The sequence below is a fragment of the Aethalodelphis obliquidens genome, unplaced genomic scaffold (genome assembly GCF_003676395.1).
Source record: "Aethalodelphis obliquidens isolate GAN/ISIS:26980383/991018 unplaced genomic scaffold, ASM367639v1 scaffold33, whole genome shotgun sequence".
Lineage (NCBI taxonomy): Eukaryota > Metazoa > Chordata > Mammalia > Artiodactyla > Delphinidae > Aethalodelphis > Aethalodelphis obliquidens.
In genome coordinates, this window is record NW_020837977.1 from 2,511,836 (window position 1) to 2,538,732 (window position 26,897).

Sequence of the window (26,897 nt, forward strand, 5' to 3'; positions counted from 1 at the left end):
TAGTACTCTGAAGTTAAGATTTCTCCATCCGTTCTGTGACTGAATGCAACTCCTCTCACTTGGAAATTGCTGTGGCCCTGACCCTCCTTCATTGATCAACATTTCTGCCTCAAGGGAAATCAGATGAATCTCACTAGGAGCCCTCTATACTGGGTCACTGCCATAGCCCCTTATGTTCTTTGATTTGACCTTCATTGACTACTGCATGCTCTTCCTTGGTCTCAGCCTCTAGTGTTAAATCATTGAAGATTCTGAGGTCTCTATTTGCAGAATTTCACATTACTTTCCCAGAAGCACCATTATGCCTGTGCTTAATCATAGACTGGTCTACATTTCCTTTACTCTGATGTCATCACCCCATATTTTTCAAGAAAAAAATTTTTTTAAGTTTCAGTACCTGTATAGATTTTTCTTATTTTTGAGAAGTGTTTCTCTGGGCAATTCAGTGGGATTGGAGGGAAAGAAGAGACATAAGTTAAAAAAAATCATCTCAAATAATCAAGCTGAAATGGATGTCATGTCACACTCAAACATGGGGTTATGATAAACTTCACTATTAATATATTTGATGTGTTTTCTTTTTTCTAAGTCATTCATTCTGTGAACTGGAGCTAGGACTATTCTTACTTCTGCTATAAGATTAGGGTATATATCTTCTATGCTCCATAGAAATATAAAAATTACCTGTTTCATATTTTAAATGATGGTTTGAAAATTATTTAAATTGTGACTACTAAGTAAAAATATTGATTTTTTTTAAGAAATCGGGAGAATGTGGTGAGGATGAAGTGTCTGTATACAAAGAAACTCTAAAAATGAAAAAAAAGTGCAAAATATGATTAAAAAAACATGTGCTTTCAAATCTTGGGGAAAAATATCAGCGAAAATAGCTGCAATAATTGAATAAAGTTACTAAAGAGCAGTACATGCAGAGCAGGCGAGTGATGGGATGGAAGACGGCAGGTTTTCATTTTACACCTTAAGTATAATTTGTGTTTTAAATGATGTATACATGTTACCCTGATAAGAGTGAAAATAAAATAAAACCTAGTAGAATTCTATAAAAATAAAATCACTGGTCTTAATAATATAAGAAATGGTACAAAGAAGCTTTAAATGTGAACGAAGGATGCCAGGAATTAAAACATTTAGGTTAAAAATTTACATGCCAGGGCTTCCCTGGTGGTGCAGTGGTTGAGAGTCCGCCTGCCGATATGGGGGACACAGGTTCGTGCCCCGGTCCGGGAAGATCCCACATGCCGCGAAGCGGCTGGGCCCGTGAGCCATGGCCGCTTAGCCTGCGCGTCCGGAGCCTACGCTCCGCAACGGGAGAGGCCCGCATACCGAAATAAAAAAATAAAAAATTTACATGCCAAATTTATGTACAGTGTTTAAGTCAGCCTAGGGCATCTGTTTTAATTATTGGGACAAAACTTTCAAGCAAAACTACATAATTAAAGTGCAAATATGAGGCTCTTCCTTCAATCAGTGTCCCACTCTACAATTATTTGAAGATGTGCTAATTAATTTTGCTCTTGCCTCTAAAGACCAGTATTTTGCACACTCTATGTAAATTTAAGTGACAATATAAAAGACACCATCAGTATCTCTAAAATTATGAAATCATTTTTGAACCCTAAGGAAGGACCACATTTTAGGTTTTTTTTTTTTTTCTCAATTTTTATTTAGAAAGTTCAGTGAAACAATATGGTATCACAGTTTAGAAATATTTTAATCTCACTATAATTTAACATTAAAAAAACTAGTAATTTTTGATTTTCAACAATGAAATTTATAAAAATAATTTTACATTTATAAAATGAATCATTATTTCACAATAAATTATTCTTTTTTATTACCTGAAAAAAGGTTTGTGCTATATAAAAGCAATAACTTTGCTTATTGACATTTTGAAGATATGCTGAAAACTTCAGTTCCCCTTTGTCCAGCATTTTTGGCAGTTAAGTATACAAAAATATTATATTACACATTCCCTGACCATAGTATTTAAAACAAATTTGTTAGCAATAATTTCTAAAACATGGCTGTTTAGTAAATACATGCAGATAAGTTAGAAGGTTCACTAAAAATGAATTATATGTTTTACATTCTAAAGATTTTTTTAATGTCTTCTGAGAGAACAACACAAAAAATTAAACAGAAAACTACAAAATATATTTCCATTTATAAAAATCAAAAGCATTCTTATTCATGAAATAGAGATACTAGTGTAAATTTTTTAAAAAATGAGTTAAATTTTTTTTCTGTCCTCACTCTCTCTCAAAGATATATTTTACAGTTTCCAGGTACCAGCTCTGCAAGGAATTTTATTGATTCTATTAAATCAATGATAGCTTCTAAGTAATCACTTTTCCTTTTTAAGAGTTAATAAGTTAGTTACAGTTAACACAAGCTTTTTATTTGCAGGGTAAGTGGGGGGCTATGAAATCATAATCATAGAAATTTTGAAAGGTTCTGTAAAAATCATTTAATTCAGCCTCTTGCAGCTTGGAGAACCCTTTTTATATCATTAATAATTACTAAATCAGTTTTCCCCTGCTTCAGCAAATGAAGTGTGTGTGTGTGTGTGTGTGTGTGTGTGTGAATGAGAAAGAGAGAGGGAGGCATCACTGTTTCTTGAGGCAGCCTGTCAATTGTTTTAAATGAGCTCCAGACTTAGATAATATCAAATTGTCAAATAGTTTTGGGCTCCAATGAACTACATTCCTCAGTCCACTGGATTTTTTGAAAATGTGCTGAGCCACTGATTTAAATTTGTCTTTGCTTTCATCATAACCTACCTGTTATATATTTTAGTTTCTTTAATCCGTTCAAAAGTTTGGTTTTTTTGTTTTTTTTTTTTGATTTGTTTTTAGGAGGAAGATTCGTTAAAAGTACAAAAGTGGTTTCTTATTCATGTTGCAACAAATTTACACTCATTTACATGTAAATATGTGTTAACAGGTAACACAATGGATAATATTCAATCATCACTCAATTGCATATATTTAAAAACCACAGTAAGAAGCTCACATTTTCATTCTATACCAAAGATTTAATCTCCTTAAACCAGACCTGGACTTGAATATGGCTCTCCTACTTTTTAGGTTAATGAACTTTGGTTACATTATTGAAACCCTCTAAGCTAAAGGTTTCTTCCCTTTACAAGAGAAAGATAATTATACCTCTCTTACAGGGTTGCTCTGAGGATTAAGTGAGGCAACACGTGTGTGATAGATGGCTACTTTGTCACCCGATAGCAGAAGCCCAGTGATGCACAGTTTTTGTTGGCACAAGGCTTTCTACCTAACACTCCCAGCCTCCCCGAGAACAAGATGGGGGCATGGGCTGAGTTCTAGTCAATGGATGTCTGCTTCTAGATTGTTTTAGGAGAGGGAAATAAATGTCTGTCTTGGTTGAGCCACTCTTTTAAGAGTTTCTTTTTTACAGTTTAACCTGTATCCTAACTGATAAAACTAACATGTTTTATTTGAACATACATCTTCAAATATAGGCAGATTTCAAGGAATACCCAGTCATCTATGGAATGCCTATTCATAATCTTCTAAACTTTATATAGGCATATTTAACTGTGGGCCAAAAAGATACTTCTTAGCCACGGGATACCCATAAGTGATTTTTCTTCAAAGAAATATACCCTATTCTACACTGACTGCTTTATTTTTTGAATTTGCAAGTTTAAAATTTATTTAAAAACTTGGTTCATTTAATATTAATCTGGGATTTCTGATCTACTGTTCGCAGTCAAAAAAGAATACTTAGCTCTGCATCACATCACCATAAGCAATTATTTACAGATTTAAATTAATAATAAGACAACAAATGAAAGTAGTACATAAGATTCAACTGGTTCATGCACAGTACAAGTTTATACTATATAAACATATTGAAGCTCAGATATACATTTGTTGCATCTAAAGGTTTTAAACAATAGCAACAACAAACAAAATGAGCATATAAACAAGAAAACAGGATACCATCTTATAACAGCACCATGAAGAAGCCTTGGCTAAGAGTTTGCCAAAAGTGCTATCCTGAGATATTTCAAGACCAACAACTTTTCACATTTATGCAGTGCCGTTCAGAAGTAAACATATTCTCACAATTGCTTCTGTTTGGAGAGAGGCTGGTGTGAGATGACTGAAGCTTGATTTGCAGCTATTTTGTACGGTTCTTGTCCAGAGCCTTGAGGTGGGGAAGGAAGTGGGGTTTCTGGAGTTGCTAAAAAAAGAATCAGAGAATTGTATGTAATGGTGACAGTCACCTTGGCCCATCCCATTAAGTCCTTCATGACACCAATATGCATTACTTTATTTTGGATATGTTTTTAAAAGATCATATATAAAGTAGTGATTATAATACATTATCAGGTCATTGACATACTATTGGAGATGCACTCCCATCTTACTGTCCCAATTAGCATTAAACTAAATCATACTTAAAAATCTTGACAGTCACTTTAAGGTGTCTTCTTACTTTCTTAATAGCATTTATGATCATCTGATTCTCTCATAAACCCAGCAGAAAAAAAGTTAAAATGAAAAGAATTCGTTTTTTTTCCAAATCTTACAATATAAATTTTATATTGTAAATCAAAATCGCAATCAAAAAAGCACATAAAATAAAACATATTTGGTTTAGATTTTACTAATTCAAACATTAGATGACATAAAAAAATTAAGGTAAGTTAACTTTTCAAGTGCTTTGAAATCTATGTTGTAGTTAAAAGCATCTAAAAAATACTGGCTTTGTCACTTCCAAGTTATTCTATTACAAATACACTTGGCGGTCCCTTCCCTGTCAATGCAAAGAGCACTGAGTAATTTAAAAAAATAAGTTACAGTTTGAATACTTCATTGTCGATAACAGTATTTCTTTCTATTGGCAAATTTTAACCATATTACAAAATAATCTAGAAGCCATTCTGTAATTTTTAAAAGCTTGAACTATTTTAGTACTCACGTTATTATTCCGTATATTTAACAGAACAAATAGAAAATGTTTAATGATCAGACTGAGGCATTGCAAACTTCTTAGATTTTTTTTTTCCCAAACAGTTTTTAAAAATTCCATACAAAATGAGAACAGTCCCTTTTTGCCTGGTTTTCTTTAATATATTAACTTTATATTATTAAGTGTGAATTAGCAGTTACTTAGAAACAATGTCTTTAGATATAATTTAATTGACAAAAGAATTACCAAATTTGCTTTAAAAATTATTCCTGGATATTTAGGATGGATCTAACACTCAAGTAGTCTGCTCTAAAAGACCAAGAAAATATGCATGAACTTAAATATGTGTGTATGCTTGTGTTTAATATTTTGCTTTGTGTAAAATATAAACTGTTCCAAATGAGCACAAGCAAAGCAAAGTTTTCCTTTACAAATGAATTTCTTAAATATTATGTTGAGAGAGGGAAAATAAAAATAAAAAGTGTGATGATGTGATTCTAAAAAGATTAGGGTCAGCAAACATGCTTTTAAAATACTACAAAGCTAGCATTTAAAAAGTAAAGGATTTAACCACCAGCAGAATTGTTAAACTTTCTTGTCAGTTGATACCTACAATGTTCAATGTGTTGTTAATGTGTTTTATTTTCCAAGTTTATGAATAACTGATCTCTAAGAGACACAACTTCATAGACTCTTTGGTATGGTATTGGGCTTGCCTCTCTCTGCTCTAGACTATTAATTAAATGAAAGTGGTAACATCTGCTTTGCAAGAATGGTCCCAGTATGGTTCCTCAAAAAATTAAAACCAGAACTTCCATAGTATCCAGCAATTCCACTCCTGGGTATATATCTGAAGAAAACAGAAGCGCTAATTTGAAAAGATACATGCACCTCAATGTTCATAGAAGCTTTATTTACAATAGCCAAGGTATGGAAGCCACCTAAGTGTCCATTAACAGATGAATGGACAAGGAAGATGTGAAAAAAATATGTATAGATATATTTATATATATTGAATATTATATATTATATATATATATATCATTTATATATATATGAATATTACTCAGCCATAAAAAAGAATGGAATTTTGCCACTTGCAACAACTTGGATGGACCTGTAGGGTATTATGCATAGTGAAATAAGTCAAACAGAGAAAGACAAATACTGTATGTTTTCACTTATATGTGGAAACTAAACAATAAAACAAATGAATAAATATAACAAAGCAGAAACAGACTCATAGATACAGAGAACAAACTAGTGGTTACCTGTGAGAAGTTGGGGAGAGGGAAGGGGAAGACACAAGAAGGGGATTGAGAGGCGCAAACTACTAGGTATAAGATACAAGGATGTGATGTACAACACAGGGAATATAACCAATAACTTTAAATGGAATATAATCTATAAAAATATTGAATCACTATGTTGTACACCTGAAACCAATATACCCTCATAAATCAACTGTACTTCAAGGAAAAAAACAAAAGAGAATGTTCCCAAATTAATGTCTTTCAACTACATTGGGACCCACAGATTAAATGTGCTATAGTATACATCATTTGTATTTTTTTCTAACAATTTCATTTCTGCCTCTGGCGTATACTCATAGAACTTTGTGTTTCATACACTATTTACACATAGATCTACCAGTGTGTGTATCTAAAGAACAGCAGTGATAGTATGCATTTCTGTGGCTTCTACTCTCCCTACCACTAGGTAGCAGTCAGATGGAATGGTACTCACTTAATTTTGTCACATTGCACTGAACATTTGGGTAAAACAACATTGTAGCTAGTTATTAAGGGCAATTGTAAATTCAGTAGGCAATGCTAGTACCCATAATAATTGTATCACAATAACTGAAGGCATCTCAGTGAGGTAGCTGGTTTAGTGTTCAGAGGCAATAGGTCAAAAGTAAATCTGGAATTAATTAGTATGAATTCAGAAGCAATTAATTCTAGATATTTTTGTCAAATAGAGATTTTTTTCATCTCCAATGTGACATATAAAAATAAAATTTGTGTTAAATCTGCAATAATATCAGATTAACTATCTACTAGCAATCCCTAGTATTTATATAGTCATTTTAGTTCCAAAGAACTAAAGGAAGCCTAAGGAGCCCACGCTTTGCACAATTATGATATACATGAATGTCAGTTGTCACAGCTTAGTTAAATAGCACCAGTCTTTCGAAAACATGATTCAAATTTCAGTTAGCATGCTAACTCTAATTAACTGTGAGTATTGCATAAACTCACAAACTTCACTGTGTTACAAACTTCACTGATAACTCTTCAGTCTACTAATAATTACCTAAAATAATAGACGTGCATTTTGATCAGTGACCAATCACATCACATCCTTCATTCTGTCCATGATTATTCAATGAACATATTTCCTTCAGTTCATACACTGACAACAAACTGTGTAGTTGTGTTGCCTCCTCGTCTCCCTCTCAGTGACAAATCCACATGACAATTTGCAAAAATGGACAACTGAAAGAGAACTGGCCAAAAGGGGAGAATGTGCAGTAAAGAAACAAAAAGTGATAATGTTGGAAGTGAAATTCAAATCGAACACAAAGGGAGTTATAGAAGAAAGAGCTGATGATGGAAATGTTGACACTATCATTGTTTGAGTCCCTAAAATTCAGCCAAGAACTTAGTGAAGGAAAGCTTGTCAACAGAAATGAGGAACCAGTTGCACGGAAAAGGTTGAAGAGGTCCCAGAGGGAGTGAAACTGGCAAAAAACTTCACATCAAATGGATTCTCAGAGATATTTTAGGACATTAAAAATGCAAAGGATAAAATGTTGGAAACTGACCCAAACTTCCAAAAGAGTAAAATCCATCAAAGATGGTCACTTCCTCTTGTAAGTCATTAGAAGAGAACATGGCAAGCAGTGTTTAAACTACTCTTCATATTTTTTTACTAAAAGATAAAACACATTAATTCTCAGTGTTATTAATATTTTAAATTATGGTGCACTGAGAGTTAAAACTACTATTTTTTTTAGTTTCCCTATACATTTATAACCTATAGCTAAAAGAGTTCTTGATGTTTTGACAAATGTATTTAAAGGTCACAAGCAATCATAATTTTCCTGTTGATTATTAAGATTCCTTTGCATGGTTCCACCTTGTATAGTCATTTTTATGGTCCTGTACTACCAGGCGAAGCTAGGACACCCTGTATGTTCTTTTGTGCTCCTAAACCTATGAAGAAGAAAGATTTAGTACTCACATCTCCATTTTAGAGAGAAAACTCATACCTAAGAAGAATAAGTGACTTGCTTCACAATCTCCCACAATTAAACCTTGGAGAAGAAATTATATCCAATTTTTATAATTTCTGGGCACAAATAGATTCTTTCCCCAAATTCCACCTTTTCTCAGGTAATTAAGTTTAAGAAATACTATGTTTCAAAAGTAGCCCAGGGGGCTTCCCTGGTGGCGCAGTGGTTGAGAGTCCACCTGCCGATGCAGGGGACACGGGTTCGTGTCCTGGTCCCGGAAGATCCCACATGTCGCGGAGCGGCTAGGCCCGTGAGCCATGGCCGCTGAGCCTGCGCGTCCGGGGCCTGTGCTCCGCAACAGGAGAGGCCGCAACAGTGAGAGGTCTGCGTACTGCTAAAAAAAAAAAAGTAGCCCAGATACTTACAGATCTGGTCTGTATGAACCAGTGTTGACATTGGACCCAAAAGTATAGTTTGTCCAGTTAATGGATCTTGAGATAAATGTGGGTGCATTGGATGATGGAGATGGTTAGCCTCACTGGAAGCACCTACAGAAGATAAAAAGATGCTTGCATGAGTGATATTTAATCAGGAACAGCAAGTTTACCTTGGAACAATTGTTTTGATTGACAGCTTGAATATTGCTATTTTTGCAAAGTGCTTTTTGGAAATTCAAAAATAAATTAATAGAGCCACTGCCATGTTAAAGACAATGTCAGCTTTCACTGTACATTGGTTAGATTAATGTTGTGTCATATTATGTTGTATATTAATAATGGACCTTCTGTGCAGTTTCCTGGAATCATTAGGTTTGCTGCCTGTTGTTAAGGCAATTCCAAGAATCACTTACCTTAAGTTTACAGTATTTGGGATCACCCTACTAGCATAAACAACTTTTATTTCAGAAAGATATCATTAGAAACACATTAAGCACTAGAAAACTAAAATTAAACTAAACTAAAATAAAGTGATTTTATAAGGAAATTTAATCTAGATCAGAATACAAAATAAATGATTTCCTAAGTTATTCCTGACATCTACTGCAGCAATGAAATCTCGTTTTTCCCTTTTCATTGTGTTGTGTCAGTTAATTACTTCAGGAGCACAATGTTTATTTCTAAAGTATTTACTATATATATTTTTTGGTTTTGTTGCAATTCCAATATCCTTGAGCTTTTAGAGGAGTCAAGGCATAGAAAAATATAATATACTCCAAGAAGTACTAACAATAGGAGATATAGTTCTATTTACCATATTTGGGAGGATCTGAAAATTGAGGAAAGAGGGACAGGGTAGAGTAAAGATGGTGGAGGTGAGTACAAATGGAGGGGAGGTTTGAATGTGTTCAAGTATTTCTGTTCCCATCCAATGGGTTTTGCAGACTTTCTAAATATAAAATACTGAGTTCATTACATCATGGACAAAAGGTAAACAGGTCAAGTTGCTCTAAAGTACTGTAGTATGATGTTAATAAATAAAATAGAAATTCTTAAATATACTCACCACCCAGTAACATCTCCTGAAGTAAGTTGTCGATTTTAACCATCCCAAAAAGTTTAACGAATTGTATCTGCTCAATCATTTGCCAAGTGATGCTCTGCAGCGTTGGCAGGAGTAGAAGCAGCTCCCCAAACCTGCCCCGGGAGTCGTACTGCCTGTCGTTGATGTAGTCCTCCAAACTCAGCTGCACTTGGAACCTCATGTTCTTAATCTTTACTGGATCACTTAGCCCTTTTGCATCTAATAAAGGAATAAAAAGGGCAATCTAAATACTTAACCTTACTAGAGTGCAACAGAAAATATTCCAGTATTTAAAAAGTAGTTTAATTTTCACTGCAATTAGTTTTAACGGAACTTTAGAAACAAACCTGGATCAAAAAATACAATTGCCTTCAAACAAGCATATTCATTGTCATCAATCTGAATTTCTTGAAATGGTCGGACCAGCTCGTCTAGAACCCGGTTGGCCACACGGCTAATCTCAACTTCACAGCTGTTGCGGTGAATAATGTAATTGTTTCCTAGGTAAAAAAATAAAATAAAATAATAAAATAATCACCTTCCTCACACACACAAAATTGTCAGACTTTGCTTAATTTTTTACAAACCAATATTTTAAATGGTCTTCCCTTGAAGAAACAGGAATAGTACTTCCTCTTTCAAGAACATTGTTAGTTATGTTAGAAAAACTTTAGAACACTTACAGGATCAATGACATTGATAATATGATCACATGCATTTTAACAGCCTCGGTCACTTGTGATAATACTAAAGTACAGACTAATAGCAAGCTAATTATTGACAAGGGAGAAACAAGATATAATGATTAGCTTTCCACAATATCAGTTATCTATTAGTGTTTTACTCATTAATGAGCATATTACAAAACCTAAAGAATCTCTCTTGCTTACAGTGAACTAAAAATGGCATTCCTTTAGTGGTCTAGGTGTATATACATGTAACAACTACTGAGACACAATTTTAATAAACCTAAGTAGACGAGGCTGATTTTTGAAAATTAGCATGTATATTCTCATGAGTTTCCTCATTAAATAGTAAATTCTCTCTTCCTGGACTTGTTTAAGTAGAAGCGGGATGATCACTTTACAGGGCTGTATTCAAAGGAGTTCAGAAATTGGACAGAGAACTGGACCACCTAATCCCTAAAGGCATTCTACCTTAGAAAGTCTGGGGCTATAATATGATATTATTATAGCTTCTAAAACATTAGAAAATTGGAAGCTTATTTTAGCCCCTAAAATAGCTCCTAAATTTTTTTCTGGTTTTATAAAAAACAGAATAGGGCTTCCCTGGTGGCGCAATGGTTGAGAGTCAACAAACCAGAATATTCTGACTTCTTTCACTGCAGGCAAAGACAATCTTCAGTAGAAATAATAATGTGCAAAATTATTCAAAAAATGTAGCCCTGCTCTTCTTATGAAAAGTGAAAGTACCTAATTATTTAGGGTAAAACAATTTAGAACTATGTAGTAAAACTGTTTTGATTTCTATGTATATTGTATTCAGATTTATAATGAGAACACTATTGCAGGGGAACTAAAAATGCGAGAGAAAGTTTAACAGAATTTAAAAGCAGTCATATCATGTGGTTTAGAATCCTGGCTCTATCCCTTACTTGCTTTGTGACCTTAGGTAAGTTTTCTTGGCCTTCATTTCCTCACCTACGAAACAGGCTGAAAATAATAGTACATATCCCTCAGGGTTATTGTGAAGATTAAATGAGAGAGTGTATATATAAACATGTAAAGCACTTAAAGCAATGCATCGTACATAGTAAGTCCTCAGTAAATATTAGCTATTGTGATATTATGCTCAATTTATTTATATTTGGGACAAAATATCTATCACAAAAACGGAATAAGACAAGTTAATCATCATTTCACACAGCTAGAGGGAGGTAGAGCTTATAAACATTAGAGGGATCTCAAACACCCCAACAGGAAACCTAACTTTATACGTTAAGTAGGGTATCAGGGCACTTCCTTAATGAAGACACAAGCTTTTCCTTTGTGTCTTATCCCACCTGCCATCCTACTTTTGTGTGTTATAGCACTGCTCTTTAACTCTCAGAATTTTTCAGACATTGTCACAAAAATTTTTTTTTAACTGGGGGTTCTGTAGCATATCATGGGCAATGAGATCATAGGAGATAAACACGTTCCTTAGAAGAGTATAAAATAATATATACTATAATTATTAGGTAGACACTGAGAGTGTATGAAACAACACTGGGACTCCATAAGATGGTGACACAAATCACTAACTCTTTGTCCTGATATGATTTAAACATACCTCAATGTTATGTTTATTGAGCAACATCTTTTATTTTTAAATCTTAGTGCACCCTGAACATCCACTCTGAACTTCCCTGAATTAACGGCAAGGAAAAACAGGGCTTGAGTGAGGACCTGACCAACTAAGTCCAATTTGTGAAGTGACAGAACCATTTCGCAGTGTCTATGAATGCCTGGTACATACAGAATAGGCCCCATGGAAGTACGAAGCATGCATAATTTTTTCTCAAATTAAAAAAAAAAAAAACTTACCCAAAAGCAAAATATCTTTATACACCATGGATCTCTTTGTAGCTCCAAGCAGTAAATGTTCCCCTGCGTGAGCTCTCAACAGTGCCACCTTAATGAAAAATTCCAAGTTTAACAATTAATTATAAAATATAATGATTAAAAGATTATATAAGCCTGATTAATTTAGTATTCTTTAAGACTGGGACTTTTTTTGTTTTAACAACTACAGTACTCATAGATTCTTGCCATGATTAAGGCTTCCATTTTTCTACTTTTAGCATATCAACAGAGTTTTACTTTTCAAAATTTCTAAAACTAACAAGTCAATACAATGGCAGCAAAAAAAAAAAGAAAAAGAAAAGCAGAACAGTTTAGTGTTTGGGAGTGAATGATGTTTGGGCATAGAGTCAAACAAACCAGAGTTCAGATTCCGGCTTGGTCACTTACTCTTCTTTAACCTTGGGTTAGCTGACCACCAGTATGTTTGGGACTCATTTGTTTTCATCTATCAAATGGACATAGTGATAAAAATCTGAAAGTGTAGCTATGAGGACTAAAGGAGAAAATATATGTAAAACAAGATCTCTTATACATAATCAACTGAATAAACAAAAGGAAAACAAAGATTGGTGATATAGCGAAATGAGTATGGGGGATCTGGGTTCTGACACTTTCTAGATTGAACCTTTAACTCTGCACTGAGCTCTCAAAGGATCGCCATTGCCTGCTGAATATCACCAGTAGGAAGACCAGGAAGCATTTCAAATTTAACACATCAAAGTAATGCTTCTCCAACATCTTCATCTCCTTAGTAAATGGCACCATCATCCAAATGCTTTTTCACACCAAAAACAAGGGTCTGTTTGGATCCCTCTCTCATTGCACAGCAAATCCTAGTGTTGCTTCTCCATTGCTACGGCCCCTGGTCAAGCCTTGGTCATTCTTCGCCTGGCCCACCAAAATACACTCCAAAGAGCTACTAGGTATTCCTGCTTCCTTTCTGGTTCCTCCATCCTAAGTCCTTCTTGCCAGAGCTTCTACGATGATAACTTGTAATAATAATAATCACTTAATATCACTCCTCTGCTAAAAACTCTTCACTGGTTTCTTACCGTCCTTAGAATAAAACCCAAAAACCTCAACCATGGCCTCCCGTGAGGTTATGGCTCAATGCTTTTGCCCCCCTGCCCACGTCCCTGGTTTCATCTTACAACATCCTTTGCTCACTTTTCTCCAGGCACACTATGCCTGCCTGCCTCAGAGCCTTTGAACTTGCATTTCCTGTACCCAGAATGCTTTCTCCTCAGATCTTGACATGCTTAGCCCCTTGCCACTCAGGTCTCAAGAAAAATCTTCTTTAATCCCCAATTTAAAGGATCTGCTACCACTCCACTCCCAGTCATTCTCCAACAACTCATCCCATTTCATTTTATAGAACTCTTCCCCACCTAGAATTAACTTACTTATTATCTGTATATTTTTATTGTCTGCCTCTCCCAAATAGAATGCAAATTTTATGAGAATAGTGGTGTAATCTGTATTTTTACTGCTGGATACTCACAGTTCCTAAAACTGAACAGTAATCATAAGAAATATTTGTTTGATGAATACACTGAGTGAATTTAACTGATATATGGTTCAGTTTTAAAAGCTGTTAAGTTTTTAAAGAGATTATAAAACTTATGCCACAGAGCTCCCAAGAGTATTAAATAAAATAATGCAATATATAATGCATTTGAAGCCCGAGTGCCTTATCCATAATAGAGATTCACCAATCCATGGCTATTAATGTTATATTAAAGGGTCAGTTAGTAAATGAAAACTATTATTGACAAGTTACAGGATTTCAATTTCCCAATTTTAAATCATTGTCTTAATACATGTCAGCAACTTTTGTAAAAAAAAGAGTGGTAATAAAAATATAAAACTGATAAATAACATAACCCTACTTATATGGCTTGGGGTGAGACAAGTAAGTTTTAGCAATTTAGCATTATTCACTCTGAAATAACCTTCTGAGCCAAGCTATCTTTACGATATGTCCACAACCATGACTCATACCAGGAAGGGAGTTACAGAACATTTTAAGAATGATTTCAGATTTCACAGTATTTTCTTTTTGTAACCAGGTGAAATGCTCTCCTAGAAATATAACTGCTAACTTTCTGTGATCACTTATTTTCTGGTTATATAAATATTTGGCCCTTCTTTGATTTTTAAACAATCATGTACTTTTCCCTTTGATTGTTTCTTTGTCTTTGTTTATCAGTGATAAAGAGCATTGGTCAGAGGGTATAAAAATAGACACTGGTTATATTATATATCATGCTTTATTTAACCTGGGGGAACTGGAAATTTTCAAATTATTTACATCTACAGAATATTATATACTACTTAGAAGAGTTAAAAATGAATCTGAAACTATTAATCTAATCTTTATAGACTAATTAGAACATTAAACTTCTTAACTACTTTTTTTTTTGTTAAGAAAGTGGATTGCTTTATTAGAAACAGTGAATATAAAAAGGAGATTGATTTCAGGTAAGAACTCTTTAAAAATATTTCAAGACTATACAAGTAAAAACTTTTTACAAAGATGTTCAGCATTCCTTTTCCCTTGGTTCATTTTAAAGAACCTAAATATTTTATTTACTTCAAGACATCAAAACATTAGACTGCTGGTGAGTTAAGCTCCTTGAGATAATTCAAAATATCAAATATCTCAACTTTTGAGAACTTATATATTTGATGCTACTAATTAAAACATTATATTATATTGATATACTTTTTTTTTTTTACTGATTTGAATACAGTATGTTGATAATCTGAAGTGTAAGGTTCACTTGAGAAATGAGATCAGCTAATTTTTTTAACGTTCAAGTTGTATTTTAGCCACTAAGTTCTGTTACAATTCTGCAGGTTCAAAGAAAAAGTCAGATTAAGTCTCATCAGTGCCCCTATTGCTGGTCATTTTTATGGGTAACTAGCAGTTTCCCCCTCCCTCTAGAATAGTCAAGTTTTATAGACCTGTTAACACTGATTAAATGGCAGTACTTTCCAGTATGTTTACATTTACAATAAATAATGTAATAATAAATATAAAACAGATAAACTTGAAGGTTGCTTACAGGTTAATTTATCAAACTCCAATGTGCATAACCTTGCAGAAAGTCTGGGGAAAATTAGAGTTCATAAACCGTGAAAGGTAGAGACAAGTATCTTAGCTACTTCTTTAAACATATTGGAAAGTGAACTTTTAACTATTAACTAAAATATCTTAATATACATATGACAAAGTATGAAAATGTCTATATTAGGAAGAGATCACTACATCTGAATTCTATTTTCAGTAGATTTCAGAACACAATTCTACAGATCTTTTTTTTTACCAGATTTATACTTTTTATACAGTAAATGCTAGAATAAAACTGACAACATGAAAGGCACAATTTTATATGTTAAGTGCATAAAAGTGCCTACAAAGACACCAACACAACCTGTGTGGTTTCTGTCTAGAAGTGGCCTGGTATTTCTGAAGAATTTTATATGCACCTTTAGTAAACACTAACACACAGTGGGGTACCATTTGCCTTCCAGACATTTATTCTTCCAATACTTTATCTCACAATGGCAGTTATCTACTACCTGTCTTTCTCCCTTACTTAAGCTTTTTAAACCTCAGGAGGGAAGAACATAGGCTTGATCAACCCTCATCCTATCAATAAATTTATAAGACCCCTAAAATAGAATTTAAACAGTCTGTTTCTCAATAGACTGTTTAACTTCAAAGAGAATGAACAAGAAAACCAATCTTTCTCTCAGATAATTTAACCTTTGTCCAATATAGTAAATCTACTATAAATATAATTAAAAGAAAAAACTTAGCAAAGTTCAAAAAACATTTTTTAAAGCATTCATAATCTCTTTAAATTATACCTGATCATCCAGTGGTAACTCACAAAAGGCAGGAATATATTTAGCCCATTCCACCAAGACTAAGAGCTGCTGTTTCATGGATTCACAGACATCACCAATACTGGCAATTTTCTTAATATTTATGTCAGTGCTCACACCAGGGCTTGAGACTGAGATCTAGCATTAAGAAGAACATTATATTAATTCATCACTGAACATAACACAAGACCACTATGTCTCTTTTTTCTACAACTGCAATAAGTAAGTCCCATTGAAGTGGGCACTGTCATTGTCACAGTATCTTGAAATATACTAAACATTTAAAATTGAGAAATCAAATACCTATCAATTCAAGTTAAATTGAGAACATTCGCTGCATAGCACCATGGTCTGGGAGTACTATCTTATTTTCTGGCCAAACCTGTAAAATAAGTTACCACAACTTTCAGGGAGTTTCATAATTCAAGATGACTATACAAAGAGCTATGGAATATCCACATGAACTATGTTGTATGATTTTATTTTTAATTGAAGATGATAGTTCCATTAAGAAAGCCCATCTTTAATTTGTTGTAATTTATGAAGGAAAGTTTCCATTGGATAAAGTTTACCAACTGAGGAGAAAAGATTTAGATGAGAAGTTGCTGCATTTAATGGAAGCCCACCCAAATAAAGTTAAGAAACCAATCTTTGACTCAGCAAGTTGAAAATCTTAATGTATAATGATACATTTTTTAAATGATATATAATTTTGAACTATCTAAGATATAAGTAGTGTTCAAATGCCTTTCTGCTGAAAAAAATCACTTTCTAAAAGTTCTTCTAAACTTAATTTTTGAACATGTGTGTGTGTGTGTGTGTGTACATGTCTTTCTGCAGTGTATGTCTATTTCCTCACAGTTCCTTTCAGGCCATTCTCGAAATACTTTGTAGGACCATCAAGTAATCTTCAAATAATGATGATGATAATGGTGATGTTAACTTCATCATTTACCCTTGTGTTAGCAAAAATGAAAGTAGTTGCATTGACTCATTATAGAACCTGATTAATAGCTATTTCGTTGTTTGCTTTATAATAGAAAAATACCATTAACATTTCTAATACGGGCAATGGTAAAACAAACTTTCTTCAAAAGGTTTCTTTATTTGATTCTTAAGTGATTTACTTTTATTTATATAACTAATCACTTATATTTTTAACTTTAGAACTGATATCCTCATTCTAGAAATTTCAAATAATAAAGTTCCTGTGTTTTCTAAATTCTGGTTCTTCCCTTAAATACCTGTTTCCAGGGCTTCCCTGGTGGCGCAGTGGTTGAGAGTCCGCCTGCCGATGCAGGGGACACGGGATCGTGCCCCGGTCCGGGAGGATCCCACGTGCCGCGGAGCGGCTGGGCCCGTGAGCCATGGCTGCTGAGCCTGCGCGTCTGGAGCCTGTGCTCCGCAACGGGAGAGGCCACAACGGTGAGAGGCCCGCGCACCACAAAAAAAAAAAAACAAAAAAAAAACACCTGTTTCCAAAGCAGATGTTAAGGTGAGTTCTTGAATCTAGAAGTCATTTTCAAGGAAGGAAGCTCTAATGATAGGCCTCAACTAAACACCCCCAAAGCTGTGATAATTGATTTCCAGATTCAATCAGTAAAACAAGATACTGCTCCCAGGGCATTGTGCTATGCATTAAGTATTTTAAATCAACCTTGCAAACAAACTTTTAACACTCAGACTGAAATGCATTTAATTTTTCCATTTAAAAAGTAGGAACTTGCCCAAGAAAAGTTAAAATTGAGTCAACAGTCCAACTAATATTTTCAAAGTAAAATTCTTCAATTTGCATAGGTGTAATTTATTATAGTAATGAGCACATTTGAATGAACTTAAATCATTTTAGTATTATGCCTAAATAAACATCTGATTCTATTAAACAGGACTGGATGCTGGTGCAGCAGTAATGCAGCAGTACCTGGCGAGACCGAACTTCTGCTTGTGCCAGTGTGTTAATGGAGGGGATGTTGCTGCCATCAAATGTGCTTCTTCTGGTGCTTATTCTATCACGTTCGTTTTGCACAGCTAGGGGAGAAAATCACAGTATTTACTGTTCAGTTTTCTTCGATATATCTCAGAATATACAGTTTGAAGTAAAAACAACGTTACTATAAAAGGAGAAATGGGATGCCTCTAAAAGACCTTGGAGGGGGGTGCTTGAGGCAGGGAGAAAAGTATGACTGAAGGTATGTTTCATTCTGTACCATTTTTAAAGTAGAAAGAGCCAGGCTTGTCACTACAGTTCATAAAATATTGCCTTTTGGGACTTCATGATGGTATTCATGTTAGAAAGTGTTGGGTCAGCCAGTTCAGCCATGCTGTATTTTTACGAGGTTGGTTTTCCATTCTCTCAAAGTTAATAAAACCATAAGATAACTAGAGGAAGAGTACAACCTGTGAGATTGACCAGGTCAAAGATAAGAGTGTATTCACTGTCAGAAAATATGAGTCATACATTTTGAAACTCCCATTTTTCTTTTTCTTTTAAAACACTAGCAAAAATGGAAAGTAAGTTTATTTTAGTTAAGGTGATTTTCAGATCACAATCCTATGCTCTCTTATGAAACAATGTCCTCGGGACAGTTTACAAACATTAATAAGGCAAAAATTGCAGCATGTAGGGGTCTCTCTTGAGAACATTGAGATTAGAATATCAGCATTTTGGAACAATGAAGAAATATTAAGTATTTATATGAAAGTCTTCTAAGAAAGAGATCTCTTTGTTTCAGAAAGGAAAAAAAAAGAATAAAGTGTATCCCCAAATTTTTTATTGAAAACTAAATTTTTAAAAATAAGGAAGAGGGAGAGGGTTAGTATGAATTTGTATACTTGTAATACATAGAATAATAGAAGTCAGATGTCAAAGTTGGATTTCAAACCTTAAAAGGTAAAATTATCTTCTCTTAACCAAAAAGAATGGAAACAAAATCTGTAGCCCCTAAATTATTTACACTAATGCTCTATCCAATTCTGCTGGAAAGATAAGACATTAAACTATCAGAATTTTTTTCTGTAATTATTCTTTTATTAAAGAAATTCACCAATTTCTATGCCAAAATCTGCTATCTAACCAAACTTAGTATTAACTATCAACTCCACTAATTTGAAAGAGAAAATATTAAACTTCTTGCCTTTAAGAGTGAGTAATCTTTAGTTAGAGTGAATCATTAATATTTTATTTTTAAATCATATTTACTGGTAGCTTACTTCCTCTCTCTCCTTTTTTTAGCAAATATTGTCATTGACTTTCAGCCTAAACTGACTCATTTGGAAATGTATACATGGAGGTAAAAAAATTAAAATGTAAGTTATGCTTTTATGAATTTCGTTTACATGACCAATCTTTAGAAAAATGCTAAAAGATATTGTGAACATTTGTAATTATCTTGCAGCTACCTTTTTTGACATAAAACCATATTTATATACATTTCCATCTAACTAACCTTAATATTATGCTATTAGTGTAAATAAGAAAAATATATCTACTTTGAAAGCTAAAAGTTACTTCCTAATCTATTTAGGAAAAATTAATACATTATTCTATGAACAGTATAGGATATACTTTCACTGTTTTTGAAAATAATTTTATTTAGCAGATTGTAAAACTCTTAATGGAATTGTAGAATCGTGGTTTGCTTTTACATTGGTAGGAGTGAAGCAGAGGTTCAAGTAGAAATGAATGAAGATAATTGACAAAGCATGTAATTAATCCCATAAACTACCAAATAGGCCACTAGAAATAAGTCATGTTGAAATGAAAGTGTTTTTCCTTTAACTTTGTGAACTTTATTTTGCCTTCCTTTCTGAGGCTAGCAACTGAATGAAATGAATGGAATTTTTGTCTCTTGAAAATACTGAGTGACAAAGAAAAAAACTATGTTTAAGATCGGTTTGATATTTTTCACATATCTGATTTAATTTTTTAATAATATATGAAACAGTTCTGAAAAATATCTCTTTGTATGTGATAGTGATAGGGATAAGCATGTGGCAAAATGACAAACAGAAAATTGTATAGCAGCTATGCCCTGCCAAACATTTAAATGTGCTAAACACATTTGTTTTGCTAAATTAACCATAGTTAGAACGTAGGATAATATAATTAGATTATTTAATATGTTCAAAATGAAATTAGTGCACACTAAAATAGAGCATCTAGTCCATTGTCTCTGTCTTTGAATAGAATATAAGCTCCCTGACAAGGGGGATTATTTTGTTCAGTATGTTCACTACTGAAACCTCAGCACCCACAACAGTGTTTGGAGAGCAGCAGTGCTCAATAAATTTGTTAAATAAATAAATGAATGCATGAAAAGTCAATGTTCAGTTAATGTTTATGAAATTAATAAAGATATTCAACTGTTATTGAGAATGAAAAATTTAAAATTCATTTAAAATTCATTTATAATTGCATCCTATTAATACAGTTTACCATTTAGCTTTTGAACAAGACATTGGAATATTTTTTCAGACAATAATTTTCTTGCCAGGGATTACGCAGTAGTGGATAGAACATGTCAAATCGGTCAGCAGGTAAAGACGGGCTCTACCACTCACCAGTGGGTATCAGTGTCCTTGAGTAAATTCTTAAACTCGAGGAACCACAGATTCTTCACTGAGGATAATCAGAGCTCATGTAAAGGTTATGGTGATTAAATGAGAACATGTGTGTATAACACTTTTCATCAATAATGTTAATAATCATTATGTTATATATTATTACCTTCTTTTTTCATTCCTGCTCTAAAGCACTTTCTTAATCGACAGTATCTACATTGATTCCTTTTGTCTTTGTCAACAACACATTGCCGACTGAACCTACAACACCAAAAAAATATATTAGTTTGCAGAAAACTGTTATTTATCAAAAAAAAGCAGACAGACTTTAAAAAGTATAGTCAAATTTAGATCAACAGAAAGAATGTATAAGAACAATTAACTATGACTTTTCTAATCTCATGATCGACATGAAAACACAAGCCTCCCCTCTCATGCAGTCTTTCTAATAAAACAAAACTGAATGATATCTCACTTTTGGCCAGTATCCATGATCATTTCTATCTTGAGCCATGAAAGCCAAACCTAGTTTAAAATTTGTGGCATACAAATTCTAATGCTTACTGCTAAATGATTTCAGTGTGACGGGGAACTTCACTCCTCTGAACTTTCACGCTTTTCTCTATTTAAAAATTTTTCTATTAATTTTACATCATATCCAATTGGAGTTTACTCTAAATTCCAAATTACATATCAAGAGGCAATTGAATAAAGTATAAAGAGTAGAGTCTCTGAAAAATTAGGTACCACTTCACACCCACTACAGTGGCTATAATCAGAAGAAAACAGACAACAGCAAATGATGAGGTTGTGGAAAAACTGGACCTCTCACACACTGTTATCTATAATACAAAATGATGTGGCTGCTTAGGAAAACAGTTTGGCAGTTTTTCAAAAAGTTAAACAAGAGTTACCAAATGACCCAGCAATTCCACTCCTAGGTATACACCCAAGAGAAATGAAAACATATTCACACAAACACCTATACACAAACGTCCATAGCAGCATTATTCATAATAGCCAAAAAGTGGGGACAACCCAAATGCCCATCAGCTGATGAACAGATAAACCAAGTGTGGTGTACCCACACAATGGAATATTACACCTGGCAATAAATAAGGATGAAGCGCTGATACATGCTACAACATGGATGAACCTTGAAAACACTATTCTAAGTGAAAGAAGTCAGAAAAAAAGGTCACATATTGTGTAATTTCGTTTATGTCAAATGTGCAAAAGAGGCAAATCTGGGCTTCCCTGGTGGCGCAGTGGTTGAGAGTCCGCCTGCCGATGCAGGGGACACGGGTTCGTGCCCCGGTCCGGGAAGATCCCACATGCCGCGGAGCGGCTGGGCCCGTGAGCCATGGCTGCTGAGCCTGCGCGTCCGGAGCCTGTGCTCCGCAACGGGAGAGGCCACAGCAGTGAGAGGCCCGCGTACCGCAAAAAAAAAGAAAAATAAAAAGGCAAATCTATAGAGACAGAAAGTAGATTAGTAGTTACCTCATATTGGTGGGGAGGGAGTTGGGGGGAATGAGGAGTGACTACTAAAGGGTACTAAGAGGTTTCTTTATAGGATGGTGAAATATTCTAAATTGAACGTAGTGATGATTGTACAACTCTGTGAATATGATAAAAAAATGAATTGCATACTAAAAGAAAAAAAAATGTACAGTCTCTGGAATTAAACCTGAGCTTGATTCCCAGGTCAACATTCACTGTCTATAGAACTTGAAAATGTTATTTAACTTTCCAAGTTAACCCACAATTGTAAAATAGGGAAAACTTGCCGTCACAGGTTGTTAACTGAGCATACTTAAAAGACTATGAGATCAGCAAAACCTGAGCTTAAAAAACCTTTTTGCCCCTAAACTTACGTCAATATAATATTTTCCAAATGGAAAATCATGGCATTTGCTTAATACCAATACATGTAAAGAAAGCTAAGTTGGCAGCAGTATTCATGATGGGAAGGTGGGAGGAGTAAAGCCATACATGTCGTTGGAATAGTTTTTAAATTTCCAAAATTTGTTATGGGAACGTTTCTTTCCCACTTTTCTCATACAGGAAGGGTGGAAATCTTGAAAGCTCTGTGTGCTGACATTCTCTGACTCTTAAAAGTTCTTGCTGGGGTGTTCAACTCAATATTCTGTAATAACCTCTATGGAAAAAGAATCTGAAAAAGAATAGGTATATGTATATGTATAACTGATTCACTTTTCTGTACACCTGAAACTAACACAACATTGTAAATCAACTATGGTCCAACATAAAGTAAAAAATTAAATTAAAAAAAAGTTGCTGTTGGATTTAGTTGCTTGGATGGTCATTTTTCATATACATATATATATATATATATATATTTCACCTTCAACAGAACACATAACTTAAAAATTGTAAAAAGTATTGTTTACATGTTATTTTGTATGTATTTTAGTTAGTAATCTTTTAGAAGCACTCAATATTTGATGTAATCATAGAGAAAATGCTTTTGATGAAGGAAATCCGCTTGATTACTTTACACCTCTTGAGTCTGGCTGTATATAAAAGCAAGAACATACTCTTTTTTGTTTACCAAGAAGGTTTTAAAGTGGATGATTTAGATTTTTATACCTACTTTAAGCTCTCCTAAAAAAATTACTAGAGAACACTAGTTTAACTTTTCCCACATCCCTAGAAGTCAAATGGCATCATATTGGAAGAGTTAACTTCTTCCCAAACATCCAACTTGTACCTAAAACCCCTTAACAATCCTACACATGACTTTCAGAGACAGAGCACACACAGATATTTTTCTGTTAAAGTCAGTCATTTTTTAATAACCCGTATTTAACACAGATATAATCTGTATTCAAGAACTGTCATTCTGAACACTCAAAGGGAAATATCTAACCCTAAATCATGCTATGATGTTGACTTTCTTAAAAAAGCCTACTAGAAACGTGTGATACATAAAATATAAATACATTTTAGACAAACATTAAATTCAATTACAAAATTGTGCCACGAGAAATACATCTAAAACTTTAGAGCTGAAAATTTCATTTTATTCAGTAACATCAACAAGCTACCAAAATCATCTGCCTTTTTATAATTTTGTTCCAAGACTCAGGACGTGATGACGCTAAAAAGATAAGCAATATGCAGAAACGTACACGCATTGTGAAACCATTTAAATACAGATTTACATATGGCTCTTGGTATATGAACACGTGGAGAAACAATAAAGAAACACAAGGAAAAGACAAACACCAAAGTTCAGATGGTATTTACCTCTGGGAGAGAGGGGAGGAAGAGAAAGTGATAGGGGAGGTGTTCACTGGAGGCTTCAATTATATTGGTCTAAACTGGGTGGTAAGCATGGGGATTTTTTAATATACATTTTATAAGTCTAAGATGTTTCATAAAAGAGAACCACCCGTGTGACTGCATGTGTATACACACCCACACATCCTCACTTTTCATGTCGCTTATAAATTTTGTTCTTAGAGTTACAGAAATTTGAAAGCTCTGAATTTTATTCCCGTACTTCTTGCATGGCATTTTGAAACACCTCTAAAGATCTCCTTCTGGGAAGGAGCATTTCAAGTACCTGCAGGAATAAACGTGACTCTTGCGGATGCTGCGTCTGAAGAAGCCCTTGCACCCGTCACAGCTGGAGGCACCATAGTGCTTTCCTGTCGCTCTGTCCCCACATATAGCACATAGACAGTTGACACCATTATCTGTGGTATTCATACTTGTTGTCTCTGGGACAGAACTATCTGTTAAAGAAAGACAAAGTGGTAGAGTGCAAGTTAGTACTGAGTATTTCTTACATAAATTGGCCTACTAATTATTCATGGGAGGGAAATAGTCCCTTCCTCAACTTCTTGGAAGCTCCACACCAGTGCTCTCCTTTTATCCACTGGCTGTTTCTGCCAGTCTCCGTTCCAAACTCCCCACTCGTATTTTGGAGGATTAAAATTTGGTATACCATAGGGCTCAGTCCCTCAACTATACCCTTTCCCTAGGGAAGCTCATCCGGTCCCATGATATTAAATATCATCTGTATGATGAAAAATCCCCACATTTTATTTCTAGGCCCGATGTCTCCCATGGGTATCAGTCTGAAATGCCCAAATACCTACTGAACAACTTCACTTTGGAGTTTAATAAGAATTTCAAATTAATGTATCAAAAATAGAACTCTGATTTTTTTTTTTTTTTTTCTCCTAGAACTTGTTCTTCCTTCAGTCTTCCCTAGTCAGTCAGTGGTACCATCTGGTACCTAAGGCCAATAATCTGGCCTTTACTGAATTCTCGCCTTCGTTGCTCACATCCAATCCACGAGTCGTATTTAAAATACATATCGAAGCCACACCTTTTCAGCCTTTTACCATGGCCACCCTTATTCAATCGAACATAATCTTTTCCCTGGATTATTGCAATAGCTTCCTACCTAATTTCTCGAATACTTCCACCCTGGTTCCCCTACTGTTTATTATCAGAAAGCCGGCAATGTGCTCTTGGCATAAGAAATTCACATCACATTAGCCTTCTGCATCCAACCCTTAGATACAAAATAAAGCCTACACATATTCCCATGGCCTACAGAGCCCAGAGTGAAAAGGTTCCCCTTCCATCTCTCTGATCCCATTATCTGGCACTACTTTTCATCCTGTTCACTAGTCTCTAGTAATGTTGCCTCTTTTTTTTTTTTTTCTCCTTGAAGTCTGTTCCCATCTCAGAGCCTTTATACTTGCTAACCCTTCTGCCTGGAAGGGAAGCTTTTTCTCAAGAATTTCTATGAGCTGGCTACCCAGTTTCTGCTCAAATCTCACATTTTCTGTGAAACATTCTGTAAACACACATCTAAAAGAGTCATCTTTCATTTGCCCTTCAAGTAGAACTTAGTACCCTGCTTATATTTTAAACTAACCACTTCATTTTCTAAAATTATAATATGCTTTGGTCTGTTCATTTATTACCCATCTTTCCACATAGAATAAAAACTTCATGATGTCAGAGGATTTATCTGTCTTAGTCACTCCTCTGCCTTCCAGCTCTTAGAACTACGCCTTCCATAAAGTGAGAAGTAATTGTTTTGAAGAAAGACGCTTCAAAAAATCCACATCGATATTTTTACTTAAATATTTCTTAAATTAGTTAATATTGTTTACTACATCTTTACAATTATCTATGTACTCAAAAGATATTAAATAAATAAGAATATATTATACACTTTAATTAATAAATTATATAATAATGTAAATTTAATAACAATTATTATATTTCCAATATAAAAAGGATAAAATCAAAGACTGTTATGTCCAAATTACATTCTGTGACAATATATGTATTCTACTTACTAATAGTTCTGAGTTGACAAATATTGTCATATATAATTTCATAAAGTTACAAAAATCTTCAGTGAGAATATGCTTAAGGGTAATCATGTGACATTTTAGAATTTAAATGCTAGTAATTTTTCTTTTGATAACATAAACAAAATAGATATTAGAAATATGGCAGAAGTGTTAAGGATTGACTGTGTTCTGGAAGATTATATGGAAACAAAAAAAAATATTCAACTCTTGCTTCCAGTTTAATGTCATACTTACATATTATTAACAAGAATTTACATATTATTACAAGAAAACAAGTTAGACAACACTTTGGAAATAGCCATTATAAGTCAGTTGTTTTAGTAAATATTTATGATAAATCTGTCCCTACTATTTAGTAATCTATAGCCTTTAAAAAATTCATGAGTCTATTGAGGTAAATACTTTATTAAATACCTTAGTCAAGTCTAAACATAAGGATTAAAAATAGTGACTTCCTGATAGAGGCACTGTCAATTGATTTTAACCCCTTTGTGCTAAAATTTCAGAATTCATCTTCTGAAAATGTTTAGAAATCTTCCCACTAATAAATTATTGTTGTTTATTGCAAATATTACAGCTACAGCAGTCACTGAAATTGTACAGCATAGTAGAACGTTAAGATATCCTGAGTACAAGATATATTCTCAGTCCTGAGCTAAACACACACACACACACACACACACACACACACACACACACACACACACAGAATTTTCCAAAGCATACATAATGTGCAGATTTTATGAGTTCTAACAATTA

The 26,897-nt window shown here is 33.9% G+C and overlaps 1 protein-coding gene across 3 annotated transcripts in view; it reads right to left on the reverse strand.

Moving 5' to 3' along the window:
- Nucleotides 1-1,672: 1,672 nt before the first annotated feature.
- Nucleotides 1,673-26,897, reverse strand: part of HNF4G (hepatocyte nuclear factor 4 gamma) — a 134,273-nt gene continuing 109,048 nt past the window's right edge. For 2 of the 3 annotated variants that reach the window (XM_027127858.1, XM_027127857.1), the window contains 9 exons: nucleotides 24,362-24,533; nucleotides 20,939-21,033; nucleotides 18,134-18,240; nucleotides 16,195-16,350; nucleotides 12,280-12,367; nucleotides 10,081-10,233; nucleotides 9,716-9,952; nucleotides 8,638-8,760; nucleotides 1,673-4,242 (listed from right to left, as the gene is read on the reverse strand). In XM_027127858.1, coding sequence (XP_026983659.1) covers nucleotides 4,121-4,242; nucleotides 8,638-8,760; nucleotides 9,716-9,952; nucleotides 10,081-10,233; nucleotides 12,280-12,367; nucleotides 16,195-16,350; nucleotides 18,134-18,240; nucleotides 20,939-21,033; nucleotides 24,362-24,507 — 1,227 coding nt within the window. In that variant the 5' untranslated portion in view covers nucleotides 24,508-24,533 and the 3' untranslated portion in view covers nucleotides 1,673-4,120. The remainder of the gene's footprint in view (nucleotides 4,243-8,637; nucleotides 8,761-9,715; nucleotides 9,953-10,080; nucleotides 10,234-12,279; nucleotides 12,368-16,194; nucleotides 16,351-18,133; nucleotides 18,241-20,938; nucleotides 21,034-24,361; nucleotides 24,534-26,897) is intronic. The other variant, XM_027127859.1, reaches the window with a different exon arrangement.